General features: G+C 36.3%; 1 protein-coding gene across 3 annotated transcripts in view; it reads left to right on the top strand.

Annotated features, from left to right (window-relative positions):
* Window positions 1-22,696, top strand: part of LOC149790261 (uncharacterized) — a 100,918-nt gene that overhangs the window by 48,820 nt on the left and 29,402 nt on the right. For all 3 annotated transcript variants that reach the window (XM_089972302.1, XM_089972300.1, XM_089972301.1), the window contains exons 5-14: window positions 303-431; window positions 1,376-1,427; window positions 4,018-4,094; window positions 7,171-7,372; window positions 9,828-9,925; window positions 12,252-12,393; window positions 14,752-14,886; window positions 15,506-15,616; window positions 17,761-18,450; window positions 21,847-21,910. In XM_089972302.1, coding sequence (XP_089828428.1) covers window positions 303-431; window positions 1,376-1,427; window positions 4,018-4,094; window positions 7,171-7,372; window positions 9,828-9,925; window positions 12,252-12,393; window positions 14,752-14,886; window positions 15,506-15,616; window positions 17,761-18,450; window positions 21,847-21,910 — 1,700 coding nt within the window. The remainder of the gene's footprint in view (window positions 1-302; window positions 432-1,375; window positions 1,428-4,017; window positions 4,095-7,170; window positions 7,373-9,827; window positions 9,926-12,251; window positions 12,394-14,751; window positions 14,887-15,505; window positions 15,617-17,760; window positions 18,451-21,846; window positions 21,911-22,696) is intronic.

Raw genomic sequence — 22,696 nt, 5'->3', positions numbered from 1 at the left:
TTGTCTATGCATTGATCATCACGGCTAAGAGTTGTGCCAAAAAATGAGTACCTTTCAGTTTAGGGGTGATCTTGATGTCCCTGGTTTTAGTTAAAAAATGTCAATTTTGAAAACAAATACTGTTGTAAAATAGATCATTCTTAAGAGAACTTTCACAGTACATGAAAAACAAAAATAACAGAAAACTGTCTTCATGTGTGGTATCGAATCCTGTTTTGGGAATAATACAAGATCAACTTAGATGCAGCATGAGGAAGCAACATTTCTTTGAACACTTGTTTGTTGTTTTCTTTTTTACATAGGCGCCAGTCCAAGCAGATGAGAGAAGTACGCAGAATGGTTTGCGATTGTTCAACCTCCAAGGAAGAGAGAGAGAATGGTATACCAGCCTGTGGGGATGATTGTCTTAATCGGATGCTCTTCATAGAATGGTGAGGCAGCGCATTGTTATATTAGTTTTTAGTAAAATGAATGGTAGTTTTGACATATCTTGTGCCTCAAGTCATAGGGCAAATGTTGAGTCCTGATCATAATATGTTAAATTCAAGTAGCCCATTTAGCTACTCCATGGGCAACTGTTGAGTCCTGGTCACCACATGTTACATTCAGGTAGCCCATTTGGCTATTCCAAGGGCAAATGTTGAGTCTTGCTCACCATGTATTGAATTCAGGTAGCCCATTTGGATACTCCAAGATATAGCGATTTGTTCTACATTTTGTCAAGGCATAAATATAAACAATTTTCAAAAGGAAAATACAAATAAGAAGAAAAGTCTTGAAGCTACCATTCCATATTAAACATTCCCATTCAAGAAGTCGAGCTTCATTCGTATATACAAGGCCATGAAAAGTTCCTGACCATTAATTTGGTTCTCATGCCATGTCATTGTGCATGATTGGATAGGACAAACTTGGAAGTTTTTCAGTCCCTCTATATCTATGACTTGGCATCCATTCTCATTTTACAGACATACTTTATGTTACTAATACTAGTATCTTAGTCTATAGTTGTGCTAAAATTAGTAACAAAATACACGTGTTGCCCTTTCAGTTTAGTTTTATATATGTCAGTGGAGACAACTCCGATTTAGGTAACTGATTCAACCTGATAGTTATCTCCCTTTGAAATTGCCACTGACAGTGTTATTTAAAACCAAAGCAAAAATGTTTCTGAAGGGAAATAATGACAGTGATATCAATTTGTTATAGTAACGATGCATGTCACTTTAAGAAATTTGAAAGATGTCCATTACTTGGTGAATGACAAGGTCAGCAGAACACAACTTCTTACTGGTGTCTGTTATATCGCCACCCAGGACTGGATTGGGGAGATGGTGTTATATTTATTGTCTGATTTATTTTTCTTCCATTTTAGTGGGTCAAGATGTCCATGTGGAGAATACTGTACCAATAGGCGTTTTCAGAGAGTAAGTCAGTTTGCTTCTATTTATACCAGTTGATAATGAGCCAATAATCAGAAATTAGGTGAACTGTAAATCACTACATATTTTGCTGAATTTACATTTAGGGCAAGTGAACTTATGGTCCTTTATCCTGCCTTTGTCATCCATTCATTTATTTACATGTTTTCTCAGAAACAGCTTGAACAATTTGCGCACAATTTTACGGGGAGTATTTTGGAATCAAGTTCTTTCAGATTTGTTCAGTATATGTCAGTCTGTCATTCATTATAGCAACAGTTACTGGGAACAAAAAACTTTAAACAACTTCTCAAAAGGTGCATCTTGGCATGGTGTTATTTCAAGCTTCTATGAATAATGCTGAGACACCATCAATTACAAACAGTAGAAAAGGTTTCGGCTGGATTTTATGAACCTATCATTAGGCAGAATGCATTATGTATTATGCCATGATGTCTGTCTGTCAGTTTCTATACAGTAACTTGAATTGTCCACCATATACAATTATCAAACTTTGTGGATGGCTTGCACTAGAGGAGGAAGAACTATGTCAATATCAGGGTCAAACAATCAAAGGTCAGTGTCACTGACTGGAAGAATAAAAAGTTTCCATACAAAAGTATTAGTTCTGCATCACATACTTGGCCCAGTCCTTTGGATGGCATGCGGTTGGGTTCAGGAAGAGGCCTATTGATTTTTTGACCAAAGATCAAAGTCTCTGACTGTAAAAAGCAAAACAAAAACACATTGTTTTTGCACAATAACATCTCTATATGACAGATCAGGATCCAGCTTTTGGGTCCAGGGGTCATTGGATTTGGAGTCCAGAGGTCATTGGTCAGGGTCACTCTCATTGAAAGAAGATTATTGGTGTATGTAAATAAATGTCAGAGGAGTACTGTATTACACACAAGGCAGGTGTATGACTCTTAACAGAAAGCATCCTTACATTACAATGGACTTCAAGTTGTCAGCATGATATAGATATGGCTACCATTACTAAAAAAAGAAAAACATTTAGATTACTTCTTCTCAGAAGAAAACTGATAGAAAACATACTGGCATACTGGTTTTAAAACGATGTTGATGTGCCATAAAAAGTTGATGAAGATGCAGAATAGGCAAACTTTGAAACTTGTTTTCACAACACATTGTACCAATAGAATATGAAGAGATATCTACAGAAAACTTACAAATAACATTTTTGTTCTTCAGCTGCTCTTTTAGCTGTTAGGCAGGTGTCAGCGATGTGATCAATCATGGGCCCATGGTGGCCCCTTGCTTATGGAATGGTAACGTCCAAATTCAGATCTGTTTTGCAATGTACGATATTAAAGCATTGAAATTAAATACTAAAATTTGTTTGAATTTTGACACTTAAGTTTTCAGCCATGTTCTTCATATATTCACAAGTTTTTCCTCTTTTTTACAAAATATAAATATTACTTTTTATTTTTCACCATCATCAGCCCATCATTTAAATACTGGCAGTACAGTATTTTGATATTAGAGTTGTGGCATTTTTGAATTTTGAATTAGCCTGTAAGGGCTTTAAGATTTGTAGAATTTCAGTTGATTTGCCCTCAGTTGTGAAAAATCACTTCCACACCATATCAAAAGACCTCTTGAATTTGACCTAATTTGATAGGAAGCAGCTTTGCTTGAGGGCTTTTAAGTTGATACAAATAATGGCTACCTGTCATCAAATATGGCTGCTGTTACTAAAATAGAACAACTTTGAAAATCTTTTAAAGAACCTCTTAACATAAGGAAAAGATTTATGCAAATGATAATCTATCTGCTGCTACCAGTAATAACAGTTAAGTTTAGAAACATTTACACAAATCTCCAGAAAGAGTTCAAGAGAATTTGGCCAACATTGATGGAAAGTTGTCTGCCAAATAATGCTAACATGGATGAAGATTAAAAAGTCTAGAGAGACTGATAGAAACATTTTTAGAACATATGCAGTCAACAGCATTAAAAGGCATTCCACCAGTGAGCAACCTACTGACCTAGATTTCTTGGCCAACTGCCTATAATGCAGATAAAAAGAGACTGCTCTGGTGGCCTAAGTGGTTAGCCTTATAAAAATATTACTAACAGCTACCTCGCTTGCCGCTTTAATTTATCAGGTCAGTGTTAGGACTTGTTGGCCTGGTGTCAGGATAATGTAATTAAGTGGGACATGATGCCAGATGTCTGCAGCATGATGCTGTTGTGCTAGACTTCACTATAAACTGCCACACTGCAGACATATGATACAGTGATATGACTGAAAATTGTTAAAGCTACTTTAAACATTGAAATTACACACACACACTCCTAACATACATGTAAGGGCAACATATACCCCTCACACTGTCCTGGTAGACTATAAAATTTGCAAAATGGGTTGAAATGGTTGATACATTAAGGAAACAGAGGAGGGAAAAAGGGCTAAGTGTATGCCACTTTCCTGTGGAATAATTTTAATATACAAAAAGATGGCAAATGTCGTAAAACTTTCTCTCTTTGAAAAATTATTGAAATAAAATTGTTAATTCGATTGTGTTTATTTACCAAAATTATAGTTATGCTTTATTTTTTCTTGCAGAAAGAATATGCCAACGTTGAACCATTTCAAACAGACTGGAAGGGCATGGGTCTCCGAACTGTAGAGGACTTAGAACCGTAAGGATCGTTTGTTTCACCTTATAAAGACAAACTTTGGTACTAAATGACAATAGTACAATACTCCCTTGATAACTCGCATACGTGCATATAACATGGGGTCCAGTGTGGATTCCAATTTTTAAACCAGAAAATACCCCAAAAATTGATCCCTATTTGTTCAACTTGAAGGAAATCGCCATCAAAATTGGTAATGGAAACTTTGATGTATCGCTTATTTTCTCGTCGAAAACGGTAGATAGGACATGGAAATTTTAATCAACACTATGAAATATGAAATTTAAAATTAGGTCATACGATTTTTTACATTTTCTTTCCAAAAAAGTCCTAGTGCACCGCAGTTAACGATATGTAAGGAAATTTCGATCAATGGAAATGTCACTCACACCAGGAGGAGTTTAATAATAAATAAATTAAAAACTAAGTCATTTTTTTTATCAATTGAAATTTGTGTTCTAGTTCTATATTTTAGTTCTTTTTAAGTATAATCGTCATAAATGCAATGTGTCCTCTTGTAATTAAACGTAAAATGCGTCAATCTACCATAACAGCTGCGAGCGTTTCTCTGAGAACCTAACTAAGTGCCGACTGTGTTTTGATAACTGACTTCCAGAAGTATTTGTTATATTGTTGCACTGAAGTAAAAGCTGGTCTCCTTTGTATTATCATGTTAATTATGTCTTTGAATCAAATAAAGGAGGTTGAATAAAACAAAAGTTAAAAGGCACGAAAATCCTATAAACTTAAAATATAACGGCCCCAGTCATATGTCGGGTGAACCCACTTCATTTGATCAATCAAACACTTATAAATGTTATTGTGTATGTAACATAAACTACCTTAAATTAACTGACTCTTTCGTAATTGTGATCAAAGATAACAAGGCAGCCAAGCAAAATGAATACTTCGTAAAATAAAGAGCTTGATTTCACAGATATGGACCATTGTGGGCAAGCGAGTTCCAGAGAATTCTTGAATTTGGGATATCCTCAAGGATGATAAGAAGTTTCATTATTAATTCCAGTTAATTAATTCACAACCTCAATATTGTACTAATTGAGCAATACAAAAATTGAGTTTCAACGTAGACGATTGTCTCGCGAAATAAATGTCGCATGTTTTTGAAAAAAGGAATCTCATTTGGTGGTGTATCAACAGTTAGTCTAGTTCCCTGCCCTGTGGACTCCCAATTTGGCAGGATAATATTAAACACCACTACGGGAACCAGACTCATCAAGAAAACAAAAAGCAATGACATAATACACAGATTTTTTCGCATGCATGTGATGGTTGTTGAAACCAGTTGGAACTATCTTTCATGTTGGACATTTTGAAAATAAATGTTATTTAAACAGAATAACGAACAACTTCATTAGAAAAAGTGCCGCATTACTAAAAATTATTATGGATGTGATTGTAAAATGAGGATTCACTCAATAAACAGCCCAGTTCCCTAATGCCGCCTCCCCTCAACGGTTTTCTAGATGTCAAAGCTATCTTTAAAAAATTGTGGAGGTCCCTCGGTAACTAGCCCCCCGCATATAGTGCGGTCTATGTTTGTGGACCCCATTATGCGCGAGTTATCGAGGGAGAGGTGTACCAGTCTGAAATGCAGTCTGGCTATCATTGTCAGCCATTTAGAAATTCTTGTTATTCTAAATGGAAAGTCCTGTTGAAATGGGGTTCACCAGAAGACTGATTATGATATCTTGTTGGACCTGAATAAAAATGGTGCTGCTCTGACCTCAGATATGGTTTCCATGGTGGCCATCTTGAAAGTCTTTATATGGCTATTCCAGAATTAATGATCATATCAACACAGGGTTTTCACCACAAGATTTTCCATGGTATCTAGTTGGTCCTAAATTAAAAGGTGGTAATGCAGACATCCAAAATGGCTGCCACAATAAACATGTTGAAAACCTAAATTTTCTGACTAGCTGGGCATATTGGCTTGGGGGTTTTCACCAAAAGCCTTTTAATGGTGTCTGGTTTGTTCTAAATAGTATCAGTCTTACAGCCAACATGACTACAACAATGGCTGATTTAAAAATCTTGTTGCTCAAAAATTTCAAAGACGGTTTTTATTGCTCAGCAGTTAAAAGAAGAAATGGTCTTAGCTTGAATTCCCAGGAAATTCTTTTCAGATAGTAGAGTGTTAGTCCCTCTGAAGGACTCCTGTTGAAATAGGCATCATTTGTGAATTCATTTGTTTCGTGTAGAGTCATAAAACTTGACAAGTGCATTGATCTTGAGAGGTATTTCTCACCATGAGCAAAACTAGGTCACAGGGATCTACATTGTTATATCCAACAATAAAGAAAGTGTTATTTACTTTATATGTCATGAATCCTTGGAGTTATCTTCATGAAACATGGTGTGATTTTGTATTGTGATTTAACATTGTATCCTCTTCCAAATGTCTTTCTGATTCTTTCAAGATATCCTCATGAAACTTGTTACGCATTTGTGCCATGACAGTCCTGAGTTTGTGTCCCACATGATTTTCAGCTTTGTCAGAGCAGCACTTTTAGTGATCTCCCCATGTTAGAAAATTTTATTTATTCTTTATATCTCCTTATCTGTTTGAGGCATGTTAATAAAACTTGGTATAATCTTGTATCATGACTAGATGATGTGTTTTTTAAATTATGCCAATTTTAATCGACCACTCCAGTGGCCTAAGTGGTTAGAGTGTCTGCCACAGATGGGGGAGGTCACAGGTTCAAACCCTTGCCAGGTCATACCAAAGTCTTTTAAAAATGATTCTTGCAGCTGCTTCGCTTTGTGCTCGGCATTAAGAGGTTAGAGTTAGGACTGGTTCGCCTGTTATCAGGATAATGTGACTGGGTGGGATATGATAACACATGTCTGCGGCATTATGCCCCAATGCTAGACAACTGTATAAACTGCCGCACTGCTAACATCATAACTATATGACTCAGATTGTTAAAGCTACATTATAAATAAAAAGACACAGTTTGTGATAACTTGGTTTTTATGGAAAAATCAAAATTAATAGACATAGCTGTTTATCAAAATTATTGACTTTTTTGGAATATTTCTCTCATTCAAGGGGTCGCCTTGTGATGGAATACCTTGGAGAGGTCCTAGATTACAGCTTGTTCAAAAAGAGGACAAAGGTGTATGCCAAGCAAGGGCAGGAGCACTTTTACTTCATGGCACTGAATTCTGATGAGATCATTGATGCCACCTATAAAGGAAATATTTCCCGCTATATCAACCACAGCTGTGATCCCAACTGTGAAACGCAGAAGGTAACAATTATTTCCCATCATTGCATATATTTAAGTCTCATTATATTTATCTCATTACAAGTTTCTGGAACTGTTCCGGTGGCCTAGTGGTTAGGGCATCTGCCTCAGATGCAGGAGGTCGAGGGTTTGATCCCCGGGGAAGTCATACCAAAGATTTAAAAAAATGGTACCAACAGCTGCCTCACTTTGCGCTCACCATTAAGATGTTAGTGTTAGGACTGATCGGCCTGGTAACTGGGTGGGATGTCTGCGGCATGATGCCCCAGTGCTAGACATCACTATAACTACCACACTTCAGACATTGTGTTGATATGACTGATGTATTTTTAAATTTACGTTAAATATCCAAATCACACATCACACACACAAGTTTCTGGAGTGTTTCAGGAGAAACAAAGAAGGGGGTGCTGAGAAGGGGAGAGAGATAAAAACATGATTAAGCAGGACACCTTGTATATTTTACTAGGTCACCAATCATATATAGATGATAAAAAAATGCAATATAAAAATATATCGTCTTATTACAGTTTACAAATTCTATTACAAAATTGTTGAAAAATAATTTAATTTTTTCAGTAGTACAGACAGTAACCATGGCACCTCAAAAGAGCAGTCCCATTTCCATTGCTGAATATGTAGGGAACAAAATTAACATTGCTCATGGGATGAAAGGGGGAGAGTTATGAAAAATTAGAATGGCCTATTAAAGATACCTAATATCCCTCAGATTCATACATTGTGCTATTCCAATTGTAGCTAACAGGAATACTGAATTCCTTGCATGAGACCATACTGAGTGGGTGGGTGGGTGATTGAGTATTTTTTGTAACATTCAGTGGCAGTAGGTTCCAAATTACTCCTTATAATGAAGGATGTCAGTAAATCTGATTTCAAAACGTCTTGCATGTCTGTTGATCGGCATTGATCCAAGAGGGGAATGAAATTACATTTCAATGAATTGCTTTATTAATTAGGTAGAGGAAACGTTTGATCTGATATTTTATGGCACACCAACACAAGTGGGTTATTTGGTGCCAGGCGGTTGTAAAGTGCCCTGCTGGTGGACACACCATGGAAGCTGACCTGGACACATCCATTGGTCACCCTTTATTGTCTCAAATCTATTATAATAACCACTGAGCCACTTTGGCTTCTGAGTCCATTAGTTTTTTCTTACTACATGCAGGGAGGTTTAGCACTGTAATATTAATTTTTGGTTCATATTCATACAAATACCCAAATACAACTCTTCCAAATTAGTATCGGATATCAATTTAGTTGGATGTCCATCTATCCATCAACATGCTTGTCCATCAACTAACATGTCCATCCTGTTGCTTGTCCATCAACTAACATGTCTGTCCTATTGCTTTGTAACAGATGGAGAGATGAGATTTTCATGAAAGTTTGCTAGTATATCTCTCTCTCTCTCTCACACATCACTTACCACAGAGTTGAGGGTCATATCAAAAAAGATGTAATTGAGACTTGTATGTCCATCCAGAGTACAACTATTGAACCACTAAAATTGCTTTAACAAAACTTGCTAAATATATACAGTATCATGTCTAGATGGTGTGTTGCATACCTTATCCATGTTCCCTCTGCCACAAGAGCAAGGTCTTGGCAAGGGAAGATGTAATACTGTGACATGTTTCCTCTGCCACAAGGGCAAGATCTTGGCAAGGGAAGATGTAATACTGAATGTTTCCTCTGCCACAAAGGCAAGATCTTGGCAAGGGAAGATGTAATACTGTGACATGTTCCCTCTGCCACAAGGGCAAGATCTTGGCAAGGGAAGATGTAATACTGTGACATGTTCACTTGCCTCAAGTATAATTTTCAACATATTTAAATGAAACTTTAGACAGTTATATATGTCATGTATCACCTAACTTAGCTTTCTGCTTTCCAATCAAGGTCACAGCAAGGGCAAATGTAATTATGTGACGTGTTATTGAGTAGAGTATAACTTTTGAATCACTAATTATAATTTTATGAAACTTTTGTATCATGTTGGTGTGTTGCATAACATAGCTATGCTTCTTGCCTCAAGGTCAGAGTCTTTGTGAAGGTCAAAGTCATGGCAAAGGAGAGGATACATCAGTGACCTCTATCCATGTATGTGAACGAAATTGAAACCAGTGAAGGTGTTCCTAATGAATCTTTAGTCTGTTATTAACTTGACAGTCTTGTGTATTCATCCATAACCCCTTCCTCAAAGTCAAGGTTATGACAAGGATAATGAAAGTTGTTGCTTTTTTTTGTCTGGACTTGCATTAAATCCCTAAGAGATATTCTGACGAAACTTTACAAAACATTATACAATAGTAAAGTCTCGCACATCAAATTCAAGGTTATTTTTGGAGGAAATAGAATGAGATGTGCCATTTGCAATAGTTTTGTTTTTTTCTTTATGCAAATGTTAGTTATTCCCAACATATTTACATTTCAGTGGACTGTCAACGGTAATCTCAGGGTGGGATTTTTCACACGCAAGCATATCACAGCTGGTACAGAACTCACCTTTGACTATCAGTATGAGGTGTACGGGTAAGTGTTGCAACATACTGCCAAATGAATATGTAGGAGAACTTGTTTCAACCTTTACAACGATAGCATTTTAACTGTTTATTTGAAGAGTTGTGAATCATATTTAAAAGGAGTTGTGAATCATATTTGTCAAGAGTTGTGAATCATATTTAATCGGTGTTGTGAATCATTTCTCAAGAGTTGTGAATCATATTTGTCAAGAGTTGTGAATCATATTTGTCAAGCAATAGAAACTCAACATTAATGTTCAGTTTGGGATTCATGTGCATCTCCTTCAGTATCTTCAAACAACCAAGCTCAGGACCAGTGTTTAAGTTTTACACATTCCAGTTTCATTTCATAATGAGGAGGCAGATAAGGGTTTATATTGTGTGTTACTAATTACTCTTAAGAGATTGTATCAACCCCGATCTGCCAGTAGCATTTTAACTGTTTATTTGAAGAGTTGTGAATGATATTTGTCAAGAGTTGTGAGTCATATTTGTCAAGAGTTGTGAATGATATTTGTCAAGAGTTGTGAATGATATTTGTCAAGAATTGTGAATCATATTTGTCAAGAGTTGTGAATCATATTTGTCAAGAGTTGTGAGTCATATTTGTCAAGAGTTGTGTATCATATTTGTCAAGAGTTGTGAAAATCATATTTATCAAGAGTTGGGAATAATATTTGCCAAGAGTTGTGAATCATATTTGTCAAGAATTGTGAATCTTATTTGTCAAGTGTCAAGAGTTGTGAATCATATTTGTCAAGCAATAGAAACTCAACATTAGTGTTCAGTTTGGGATTCATGTGCATCTCCTTCAGTATTTCTTTAAACAACCAAGCTTAGGACCAGTGTTTAAGTTTTACACTTTCCAGTTTCATAATGAGCTGGCAGATAAGGGTTTATATTGTGTGTTACTGATTACTCTTAAGAGATTGTATCAACCCTGATCTGCCAGTACATTATGTGATGGTAGATCTTGATCTATGAAGTCTGAAGTTTGACTTGCCCAGTAAGGCAAAAGTATATGGTAAGTTATTGGTTTTCTCGACAAAGGGGGTGGGTGGGTTTTTTTCTTCCAAATAAAATGCAAGTTTCCAATCACTAACATGTGTGATGTTGCTTAAGTGTCATATTTTAGCAGTTGTATGGATAATTGAATTGTTTCCAACAAGGAGGACTGCTCTGGCAGCCTGAGTGGTTGGAGCGTCTGCCTCAGATGCAGTAGGATGTGTTTTTGAACCCCAGCTCAGCATTAAGATGTTAGGGCTAGGACTGGTCGGCCTGTTGTTATTATAATGTGGCTGGGAGGGACATGATGCTACATGTCTGTGGGATGATGCCAAAGTGCTAGACATCACTATAAGCTGTCACTATAAACATCATAACACAATGACTGAAATATTGTTAAAGCTATGATAAAAATCAGCATTAAGAGGTTAGTTTTAGGACTTGTTGGGCTGGTATCAAGATAATGTGACTGGGTGGGTCATGATGTTACGTGTCTGTGGAATGATGCCAAAGTGCTAGACATCACTATAAGCTGCCACTATACACATCATAACAATATGACTGAAATATTGTTAAAGCTACGATAAAAAGCCAAAACACAAACACACCTCTCCAGCAACATTTAAATCAGCAGTACAATTTAAAATTTAAGCATATTTGAAATAAAACCATTTGATTGCCAATCTTGTGTATTGCCTGCAGTGCAGTTAATAATTCAGAAACATATTGTTGAACATAAGTAATACATTTTTTTATTTAGTGATAAATCAGTGGATACTTTGTAGATACGTCTTCTTTGATGTTTGTGAAGCATCTTTTTAGTTGTATTTATTTTTATTTAAAGTGATCTTACAGATTACTCAACAAGCTGTGTATGTCTTGTATATGGATATTAAGAAATCATATGATACATTACTTGGCGATGTGGGAGGTTGTGGGGTTGAACCCTAGCCGGATCATGCCAAAGACTTGTAAAGATGGTACTAGCAGCTGCCTCGCGAGGCGCTCAGCATTAAGAGGTTATTTTTTGGACTTGTTGGCCTGGTGTCAAGATAATGTGACTGGGTGGGGCATGATGCTACATGTCTGTGGCATTATGCCCCAGTGCTGGACATAACTATAAACTGCCACAGTGCAGACATTGTAGCCATATGACTGAAAAACTTTGTAAAGCTACATTTATAAAATAAAAAAAATCCAATATTTGCATGATACTCAATACTTGCAAAATGTGGCACAAAATCTGCTTAAATAGGCCAAAACATGTACACAGCTCTACCGGAATTCGGCAGATTTATTCATGCATATAAATCGTTCCTTATTGTTGACAGGAAGGAGGCACAAAAGTGCTTCTGTGGGTCTGACAACTGCCGAGGATTCATTGGGGGAACCAAACGATCTCCACTCAAAAGCAAAAAGAAGTCAACAGCGGAGGAGAGGAGAAAAGAAGAAATGTTTGAAGAATATGACAAGGTAAAGTGTAAAATATATATTAGAGGTCAGAATTTTGTAATAGTGACTATTTTCAAGAGTAAGTTACTGTTAACTTAATTCCAGATCTTGTTTTTAGTACCATATTCATTATATTAGGTTAATGAAGTAATTTTTTATTAACTTACCAGACTGTGAGGCCAAATGAGCCTTATATCTGTGTCATCCATCATGTGTCGTCAGGCCATCATTTTGGTACCACTCGGTCCATATTTCAGTCAGTATGGGTTATATAATCAAAATCACTGTTAATAATATACAAGATCCATGATCACGATGTGATCTTACACCTGATGGGATGATCTCATTGCTACTCTGTTGGTCATATATCTGACCAGATTTTATGAAAATCGGAATATGCGTTTATTTCATAAGATTTAAGAGGAGTTCAGTAATGAATGAGATCCATTTGTTTTAATGAGGGGTTCTTGCATCAACGAAGCTGAGTTTCTTACCACATGGGAGTGTATATATCTGTTGCAGTTTTGGTGAGAGTTGGATCAACATTATGAAGTTCGTACTAACACATTAATGAGTTGATCTTGCATCTGATTGGTATCATGAAGATTAATGAGTATTAATGTATATTATCGATAAAATCTTGCAAATGCCTGACTTGGGAAGCCACTTCTGGGATCCACTTTTGATCATCTAGATCTTGGAATTTTTCAAAGAGGAGTGAGATCCATGCACAGTTTTGAAAATAAGCAGGATCTTGAATCTTGCTGACCTATCTGCTACTACTTATGAAGCCATATTTTTTATCTGTTTAGTTTATTAACATCAACATCTTGGATGACTTAAATAATGAACAAGAGACTTCACATCAGTTATGCATTTATCTTTAGAAAGAATTTTTATCAGCATAGAGTAAAAAAGATGAAATCACAGTTGACAATTTCATTTCTGCATAAGAATGAGTTGTTCACCATCTACAGTTACCAGTGTTTGTAGAGGGTTTCACTTGGGATAAGGAAAACTGCAATTGTTTGGGAGTTGGAAAGTTAAGATCACAGTGAAAGAAACAAGAAATTTCTGTTCAGTAGTGTTCTACTTCACTGACTTAGTGGATAGCTTGCACTTGAGTAAGGAGGAAAACTTGCTTTTGAGGGTCCAAAGATCAAGGTTGCTTTACAAAGAAAATTGGTTTCTTTGCCAAGATGTCAGTTCTTTGCCATGTACCTTCGGCAAAGATTGTGGATGATTTACAAGATGGGTAAGAAAGAACCTTATTGATTTGGGGGTCCAAAAGGTCAAGTTCACTATTTATAGCTTGCACCTAAGGTATGGTCCTGGAACACAACTAGTGCGTTAGAAAGAGCCATATACAGTGGAGCCTCGTTAATCCGGACTCCATTTATCCGGAAACCTCGCTATCTGGACATAATTCAACGGGAACGGAATTCCTAAACGTGAATTTGCTCCGTTAATCAAGAAATCCACATTCCGGATCCGGAAATCAAAATCGGGGGACCAAAGTGTAAAATTACATTAAAACTTGTCTCGATAATCCGGAAATAATCTGTCCAAAAATAAGAAAATTCGAAAAATCGTATGTGAAAATACAATCAGAAGAATAATACATAAAACACAGTAGTGAAGCCCTTGAGAATCTATGGCCACTATCAATAAATAAGTAGCATGACCATATTGTAACCAGCGATTGTATAAACAATGTCTGTTTTAGCTAGTCGCTGACGGGGGTGTTAATAATTAAATAAACACACTGGGATCAAATCGTCCACGCTTTTTGACATAACATATGGTAAATAAATTAAAAGTGTCATTAAGCCTCTTTGTTGTTTATCAATTGTATGTAACAATCACAGTTTATTGTTTGCTGTGCAAATACAGTTGACGTTTTTAAGCTGTGGACAGGCAAACAAAGGTTACAGACTTCTTCAGGAAATTGACATAATAAATGTATGTACAGTACATACATGTACATGAACATAGTGTGATGTGTTCGATGTGTTAATTGTCTAAACTTCTGTTTACTGTATATGTACGTACAAGCACATGTTATAATAATGTGAAATAAACACAAATTAATAGATGTATTCATTAATTTATTTTAACCATTATTGAATATACAGTACATTACATTTAAAGCTAGCATATACATGTACATATATACGGTGTGATGATATCGTAAAATAAAAAATGTGCATGATTCAATTATCCGGAAAACTCGTTAATCTGGACATATTCGCTGGGAACGAATGTGTCCGGATTAACGAGGCTCCACTGTACATGTGTGAATCAGAAAGATCAAATAGCTTTATAGAAATGTTGTCAAAATTCTCATCATCAGTGTAATGTCCCTTGCATTGTTTCCAGTTGGAAGAGGAAATTGAGCAGATGTCTGAGTTACAGGAAGGACTGAGGAACAAGATGGATGTCCTAAGTTTGTGTCGACTTATGGTCCGGGCAGAGGACCCAGAACACAGAAAAGCTATACTCACAGTATTACAGGTAAATATGATTTCATAATGGGGGAAAGAAAAATCAGATGGATAACTGCAAATTAAATATTGTATGGATGATAGGTATAGTTGTATTATTTTTAATCTGCTTTTTTATCGTTGGCAGTAAAGCAACTGCTTTTTATTTCCTGGCATGTAATACTGAGTATATAGCTATCACTTGGTCTGTCTGTCTCTAAACATTTTCATTTTTTGGTAAGTTGCTTAAAGGTAGCTTTCATACTTAGAATTTTCTACAATTTGTATTTTTGTATGCTGCCATGGAAATCAAGTGTAGCATAGGTAGTTTTGAGTGCAAGACCATAGACCATGCAGTAGGAGCCTTTACATTGTGAGGGGGAAGGCTATCATAATTTTATTTTCATAAAGATTATGTCATTTTGTGCAAGAGATGTTCGCGTGGTCCTCATGCAGATTAAAGGAATTGTTGAATTCTTTTAAGTCTCGCTATCTTGCATGTTCGGGAATTATTTTTAAAAAGTTTTTTTATAGATGTGATTAAATATGTTATGTTGAAAGCGCACCTACTTTTCACACTCCTTTATATTTAGATTTTTTTAATACATGCATAATAATAAGGAACTGATTATGCTGTATATTTTTCACAGAATACAACAGAGCCTGCCTGTTTCCGTTTGTTCCTTGATTATCATGGTCTTGAATTACTGTGGAGCTGGATGACGGACAATAAACAAGAAAACAGAGAATTGCTTTATCAGGTATATTGTTATAAGACTTTGTTTTTTTAGATTCTTTCATATACTGTGTGAAAAGGTCACATGACTTGTCATGGTCAGTGCTGTAGCTTGATCAGCACGTCCAGTCCCTGAGCAACCTATATACTGCAATCTGGTTTTATCTGCTTATTTGCGTCTATGAGTGTGCCTTTAAAAATAGTACATCTGCCCAGCACCCTGGAGGAAGTTGTATGTGCCTGCTGTAAATGTTTACGTTGTGTCTACTCAAGAAAAAGGTACAGTTGTTTACGTGCATCATGCATACAAGATGGATACAAAAATAAAAGACTATGGATAAGCAAGTTGGTTTTTTTACATGATCAAGTCACATGACACTGGTACAAGCATATATTTTGGTTGTACTGCATAATGTTCCAGCATATTAAGGTCTATATTGTTTGTTCTACTGATCACTCTGAACAAACTGCACAGACACATACAATATTGAAATCTTCCAATACGATGAATGCAGCATACAGGTGATTCTGGGACTAGATAGACTATGCAGAGACATTTGAATAGATGAAATATATTTGTTTATCAGTATTAACTAGATGATTTGGGCAGTTGTTAGATTCATCTGCAGTGTTGATTGAAAAAATGTTCAAAAATTAGCTTTTAGATTAAAACACCTTCGCACACACACACACACAACTTGAGCTATGTGCTGAACTGGTTTGTATATCTGCCATCAAAGATGCATGCCAGATTTGACAGATTTTATAAAAGTTGGCAAACCTCAGGCAAACCTCACTGGAAAGTTAACTTGCCCTTGTGAGATTTGACCTTGCCAAAAAAATATAACAATGTTGTTGTTGTTGTTGTTGTTCTAGTGTTTAACACCATTTTCAGCACAAGATAGGCTATACATGGTGGCCAGTATAACTGGTGGAGGAAGAACCCTGGAAAACCCAGGGAAGAACCACCAACCCACGAGAAGCTACTGACAGGCTTTCCCACGTACCCACACTAGCCGATCCTTGGACTCGAGCCCACACAGACAGGTGAGATGGTAGTGATCCGGAACGGTGAGCACTTAAGACCACTCGGCCACTCGGGGCCCCCTATAACAATGTAATATCACAAATCCTTTGTACAGATTATGAGATATTTTCATGAATTCATGTTATATATAGTCTTCAAATAAACAGCTCATTTTGTTTTCTTTGCATCAGAACTTGCCAGCAAGAATGAAATAGATTCAATATCTTGAGTATTATGTACATGTTATTGTTGTTGCTGCTGCCATTGTTTTTTTTTGGTTTAATGCCATTTCTCAGTGCAAGATAGGCTGTACATAATGGCCTGTATGACTTGTGGAAGAAAAACCTGGGAAAATCCCAGTAAGAACCATTGATGCACCGGAAGCTGCTGGCAAGCTTTCTTACCCATCTTGGCCTACAATCTAAGACATCGACCCTGATATTTTTTTATAAATATTTTGAAAATCTTGTTATTGTTATTACAGAAAAATGGACAGTCGTATCAACATGGGATTTTCTCCAGAAGATTACTTATAGTATCCATTTGGTCCTAAATTACAATGGTGCTGATCAGCTGTCCAATATGGCCACCAGTGAAAATCTTGTTACCACTACTCCAATTAAATTGAAAGTCATTTTGACATAGTGTTTTCCTCAGAAGAGTTCTTATGACTTCTAGTTGATCGTTAATGAAAAATGATGCACACTGGCTCTTGATATGATCACTGTGGTGACTGTTTTGAAAATGAATGGTTATATCAACAAGGGGCTTTAACTAATAGACTTATGATACATAGTTGGTCCTTAATGAACAAGGTACCAATGGTACATCCTGTATGTCTGCCAGAGTGATTGTCTTGCAACTCCCCCTGAATGGATGGTCATATTGGCATGGTTTTAATCAAACAACTTTAATGAAAATGTTTCCAATCTGATATCCAATATGTTCACCACAACAGCTAATTTGAATATTTTGTTAATGCGGCAGATAAAAGTAGAAAATTATATCTTGAACTCGTGGAAATTCTTTTCAGCCAGTAGAGTATCAGGGCCCTCAACAGACTCTTGTAAGATAAAGGCTTTGAGCTAGAGTTATAGGATTACATGATTATATGGACATTTAAAGTGTGTTTTTGTTTTCAGATTCTCTCCTTGCTCAAGTCACTTCCAATAGGAAATAAAACAATTCTCAAAGAAAGCAAGATTCTGTCCGTTGTGGAACGTTTATCGAGTAAAGATGATGATGAAGGTGATACTACCTCAGATTCCACAGTTACACGGGACTCCGTCCCAGACTCACCTGTTACTCCTCTACCAGCGCAATCCACCAAAGTACCAGTCTCTATTCTAAGTTCATTTGGTTTTCTTGGAAACTCTTCAAAACACCCAAAGAAAAAAGTGAAATTTGCCGATGAGGCCTCGAGCTCTGATAGTGAATCTAGGACTAGTGCATCTGAAATTTCTGATGTCCAGGAATTTGATAATGTGTCTAGTACATCTCAAATTCCAAAACCAGCAAAGAAAAAGGAGGCATTCGAGTTAAGGAGACAGCTTTTTGAAATGAAGGAATTCATGGTACCAACAGAGAGTGGTATGAAGGATGAAAATGTTATTGATTCACAACAGACTAGTCAGGAATCCTTAGAAACTATTCAAGAGAGTGATAGATTAGACAAAGATATTTGTTCTAGACTTTCGGCAGCAGCAGTGGAATCAAGTGTGGAGGAGAGATTAAAAATTGTATCGGACTCAGAGGAGATCGAAGAAAAAGATGACGATAAAGACCTGACACTTTTGGCTGCCAGCCTCCTTGAATCCTGGGTAGATCTAAAGGTATGTAGTTATTCGCTAATATACAGTTTTATAAATATGCATCAATTTGAAGTGTCAACAATTGCAAGTGTGTAAATCAATTTAAATGAAATAGTACGAATGTATTTTGACCAGGTGTTTCAAATGATGAATAGTCGACAAATTAGCATTGTACACTGTACACCATAGTATATCAGGTATTGGCACTAGAGCTTATGCAGGTGTCAGTACTTTACAACCTGCTTAATGTTAAATATCTAGGTTTCGAAAGTGATAGTATATGCTAAAAGAAGCATGACACAGAATGTCATTGGATGCTGTACAGTCATTAACATAGGATAGCTTCATCTAGTCTGATTCCAGGTTACTGGGTAACTCACAAACTGGCCTTGGAAACTAGCTTTGAAAACTTTCATCAATATATTAATGCATTTATTACATTTTCCATGTCAGTGTTCGTATTGATACTAAAGGCGAAGAATCAGTACAAGACAATACTTGCTCTATACAACTTACTTCAACCATCTGTAGTCACGAATTCTTATTACTTGTTTGCATTTAAATTGAGAATTATGAGACCGCTGTAGCAGGAACATGTGCTCATTTCTGTCAGCAAGAAAGACAAACTATTTACAACACCATTCTCCTGCAGATTAAGGTGACTAACATGATTCAAATTCTACCCCCCCCCCCCTTTTTATGATAATTATTTTATCCTGACATCAAGTCCAGCCACTGAAAACATATAAACATAAAGATGTCCCAGATTTGACGTAAGTCCTTTACCAAATATTTAATAGCCACATTTAAGTAGCGTGTTTGCTTTGTTCAAATTTGAAGCTACACATTCGATATGTCACACATTCATTTTGGATTGGAGGTTATTATTTGTTCAAATCCAGGGTAAAACAATAACCACCAATAAGAATTACAGTTGCTTGTTCACTGTGTAACAAACTGGAAGTATTGGCATCCAGATTTGTTCAAAATAGATATAAAGCAGCAGAGAAACTTTGTGCAGAAGTGGTTATTAAATGATCAATAAAGTATATAAATCATACAGAGGTAAGAAATCATTTACGCTGTTGTATGTATCCACATGATTAAGATGAAAATTGGCCGCTCTGGTGGCCTAAGTGGTTAGAGTGTTTACCTCAGATGCTTGAGGTCATGTGTTCGAATCCCGGCTGAGTCAGATACTTATAAAAATGGTACTAGCAGCTGCCTGCCTCACTTGACACTCAGCATTATGAGGTTAGTGTTAGGACTGGTCAGCTTGGTACTACATGTCTGTGGCATGTGCTAGACATCGTTATGAACTGTCTTAATGCAGACATCATGGCGATATGATGGGAAAATTGTTACAGCTACAATAAAAATCTAAATCTCACACATTATGGAAATTACCAGAGAATCAGCAAGTGGTCAGATTTCAAACAACACAACTTAACAGTTGCGGTTTGGCAGCAGCAGTTGTTTTACATCAGCAGGAAGTAAGAGTATGAAAGATTTGTTGTTAGTCATTTCCACTCCCACACTTTGGACGTATTATAGACATGACCTTGTTTGCACAAGGAAATTGCACTATTTCTTTGGAAGATAGCACTGTCATGCATTCTAAATATATGCGAATAGGATGAAATTGGTAATAAGGTGTTTTTAAAACATTCATGTTTTGCAGAACAAAAGGTGACCAAAATGAGTCAAAAGTAATAGCCAGAAAAGGCCTAATAGATTGAATTAAGAACAGACAACTAATCAGTTTGAAAATAGACTGGTTTTCTAACTTGTAATCTGTGCTCGCAGATTATTTGTTCTAATTCATATCTGGTACAGAATCAGTCTGTAGGTATTTGGCGCTAAAAGTAAAGTCAGATTTATTCTAGTCGATGCATGTGTTAGATCAAAATTATTTTCAAATAATTTCACAGCTGGATTAGGAAAAGATGAAAAACTGATTCAGAAATGAATACATGAATTACACAATGCAGCGTTCCATTCTAGGACAGCTTCACGCCCCTTGCAGGCTATGTGGAAAGGATTTTAATATTGGTCATGGTGGTAAAACAAAGAAGCCTTTAATTAGCTCATTTTACTAATTCCAATACTAAAGTAACTTCTTATTTACAGCAGAATTTAATTGTGGACACGAATTGTATAAATGCAGAGGCATTATTTACCAAGTTCTTAATAGAAAACAGACTGCCCCTAGCGGTAGAAGACTACATTGGTTGAAAGAGATGATTCCTGATTCCAAAATTGCAGAAAATATGCATGTGCAAAATCATCTAATATTGTTAGCAGAAGATACTTCACTTCAAATTCCAGAAGCCATGCAAATTAGGCCATTTAGTATTGCAACAGGCAGGAGTAGTGATTATGACAAAACGTTGTACCCAGTATTTGTAAGAGACTGACAATGAAAAGGTTAAGTCAGAGTGCTCTTCTTTCATTACCAGAATTAACAGGAGATTCCACTGGAGAAAACTTTTTTTTATTTGCTTGGTAATTCTCTGAATAAACAGAAGTTGGCAGAACTGTATGGGGTTTTCAGCTGATATTGCATCAGTGATGACTGGAATTCATAAAGAAGTTGCATTCTATATTTTGAAAAATGTCTCCATCATTGTACATATCAGGTTGTCTCTGTCATATGATGCACCATGCTGCATGAAAGGCTGCTGATAAATTAGAACTCCTGAAGTATCAAGTTGGCACTCCACTCTACCTGACAATGTACTTCATGCAGACAGAGTTGATTTTTTTCATCTTATTTCCCAGTTAAAAGACCCAATAACTGTATGATATAAATTTCCTCACCTTTGTCAGGTTATGAAAGGAATATTGGTTCTTTACCATTCTAATGCTGACTGTGAGAGATTGTTCAGCACTGTTAACATAAGTAAAACTGAATTCAGATCTGGGCTCTGTAACCCAGAACTTAGTGCTACAGGTGTGCACAACATTCATAATCTCAAAGTGTTTTGAAATGCTGTATGAGAGTCTGTTGCTTTTTAAAGCGCAAAGTGTTATTTACAAAAACTTGAGGCATTAATTGATGTAAAATGTCCAGTGGGATAAATAAACCATTTTGTACATATGCTCATTGAATTTTTGCCAAATATATGTGGATTACTCTTTTTCTGCTCGGATTACTCTTTTTGTCCACTTGGATTACACTTTTTCCTTGCCAGGGATTGGCAAGTATGAATATACTACACCAAGTAATGGATCAGTAATCTTTAAAAGCCATTTTCATTTTCACAGATTCTGTTTGAACAATTTCTTATTTCAGTGGATGAAATGTCAGGATATTTTATTTTGCATTTATGTCTGCAGAAATTAGCTGAAATTAACACCCAAGTAGGATTTTAGAAAATGCACATTTCAGACATGTAAATTTGTTTCTCATTTTAGGAAGTGTATAAGATTCCAAAGAAGGAAAGAGTTGAAGAAAGGAAAAAGACAGAACTAGAACTTGGTAAGATGAACTTATATAGTCTTCCATTCACACAAAAAATGTATGTGAATCATGTATTAAAAGCACTTGGCGCTGCAAAACACCAACCTGATGTAGAGAAACTTAAGTCTGATGTATATACTAAGTTAAATCTGAAAACTGTTTGTATTGGCTAGACTGGCTTCTGTACTAAATTAAATCTAAGAACTGTATTTATATCAACCGTTAGGATTAGACTGGTTCCCGGAGTGGCCGAGTGGTCTAAAGCGCTCACTGTTACGGATCATTGCCATCTCACCTCTGTCTGTGTGGGTTTGAGTCTCAGGTTCGGTCATTGATGGTGTGTGAGAAAGCATGCCAGTAGCTTCTCGTGGGTCGATGGTTCTTTCCAGGGATTTCCTGGGTTCTTCCTCCACCATTTATACTGGCTGCCATCTATAGCCTATCTTGTGCTGAAAAATGGCATTAAACCCTACAACAACAACAAGACTGGCTCCTGTACTAAATTAAATTTTAGGAATGTATTTATATTGGCCATGAGGCTTAGTCTGACTCATTTAATCTAAGAACTGTTATGTTTTTTATTTGCCATGAGGGTTTGACTGGTTCCTTGTCTGTACTGCACTTAAATGGCATAACACAGATCCAGAAGGATAAACAATTCTGGGGTGGTATATGGGATTCTTGACTTGAGAAACTAATGGAGGCAGTTACATTCCTAAGGAATGTTTTGATTAAAGAAAAAATTATGTCTCCATTCTGATGAAAAAGGAAATTGAAGCATTGATAATACTTGGAATAATCTAA

The sequence above is a fragment of the Sinohyriopsis cumingii genome, chromosome 10 (genome assembly GCF_028554795.1).
Source record: "Sinohyriopsis cumingii isolate HCF-2022 chromosome 10, ASM2855479v2, whole genome shotgun sequence".
NCBI lineage: Eukaryota > Metazoa > Mollusca > Bivalvia > Unionida > Unionidae > Sinohyriopsis > Sinohyriopsis cumingii.
Note: the sequence above shows the minus strand (reverse complement) of the source record. Positions and strands in the feature narration are given on the sequence as shown.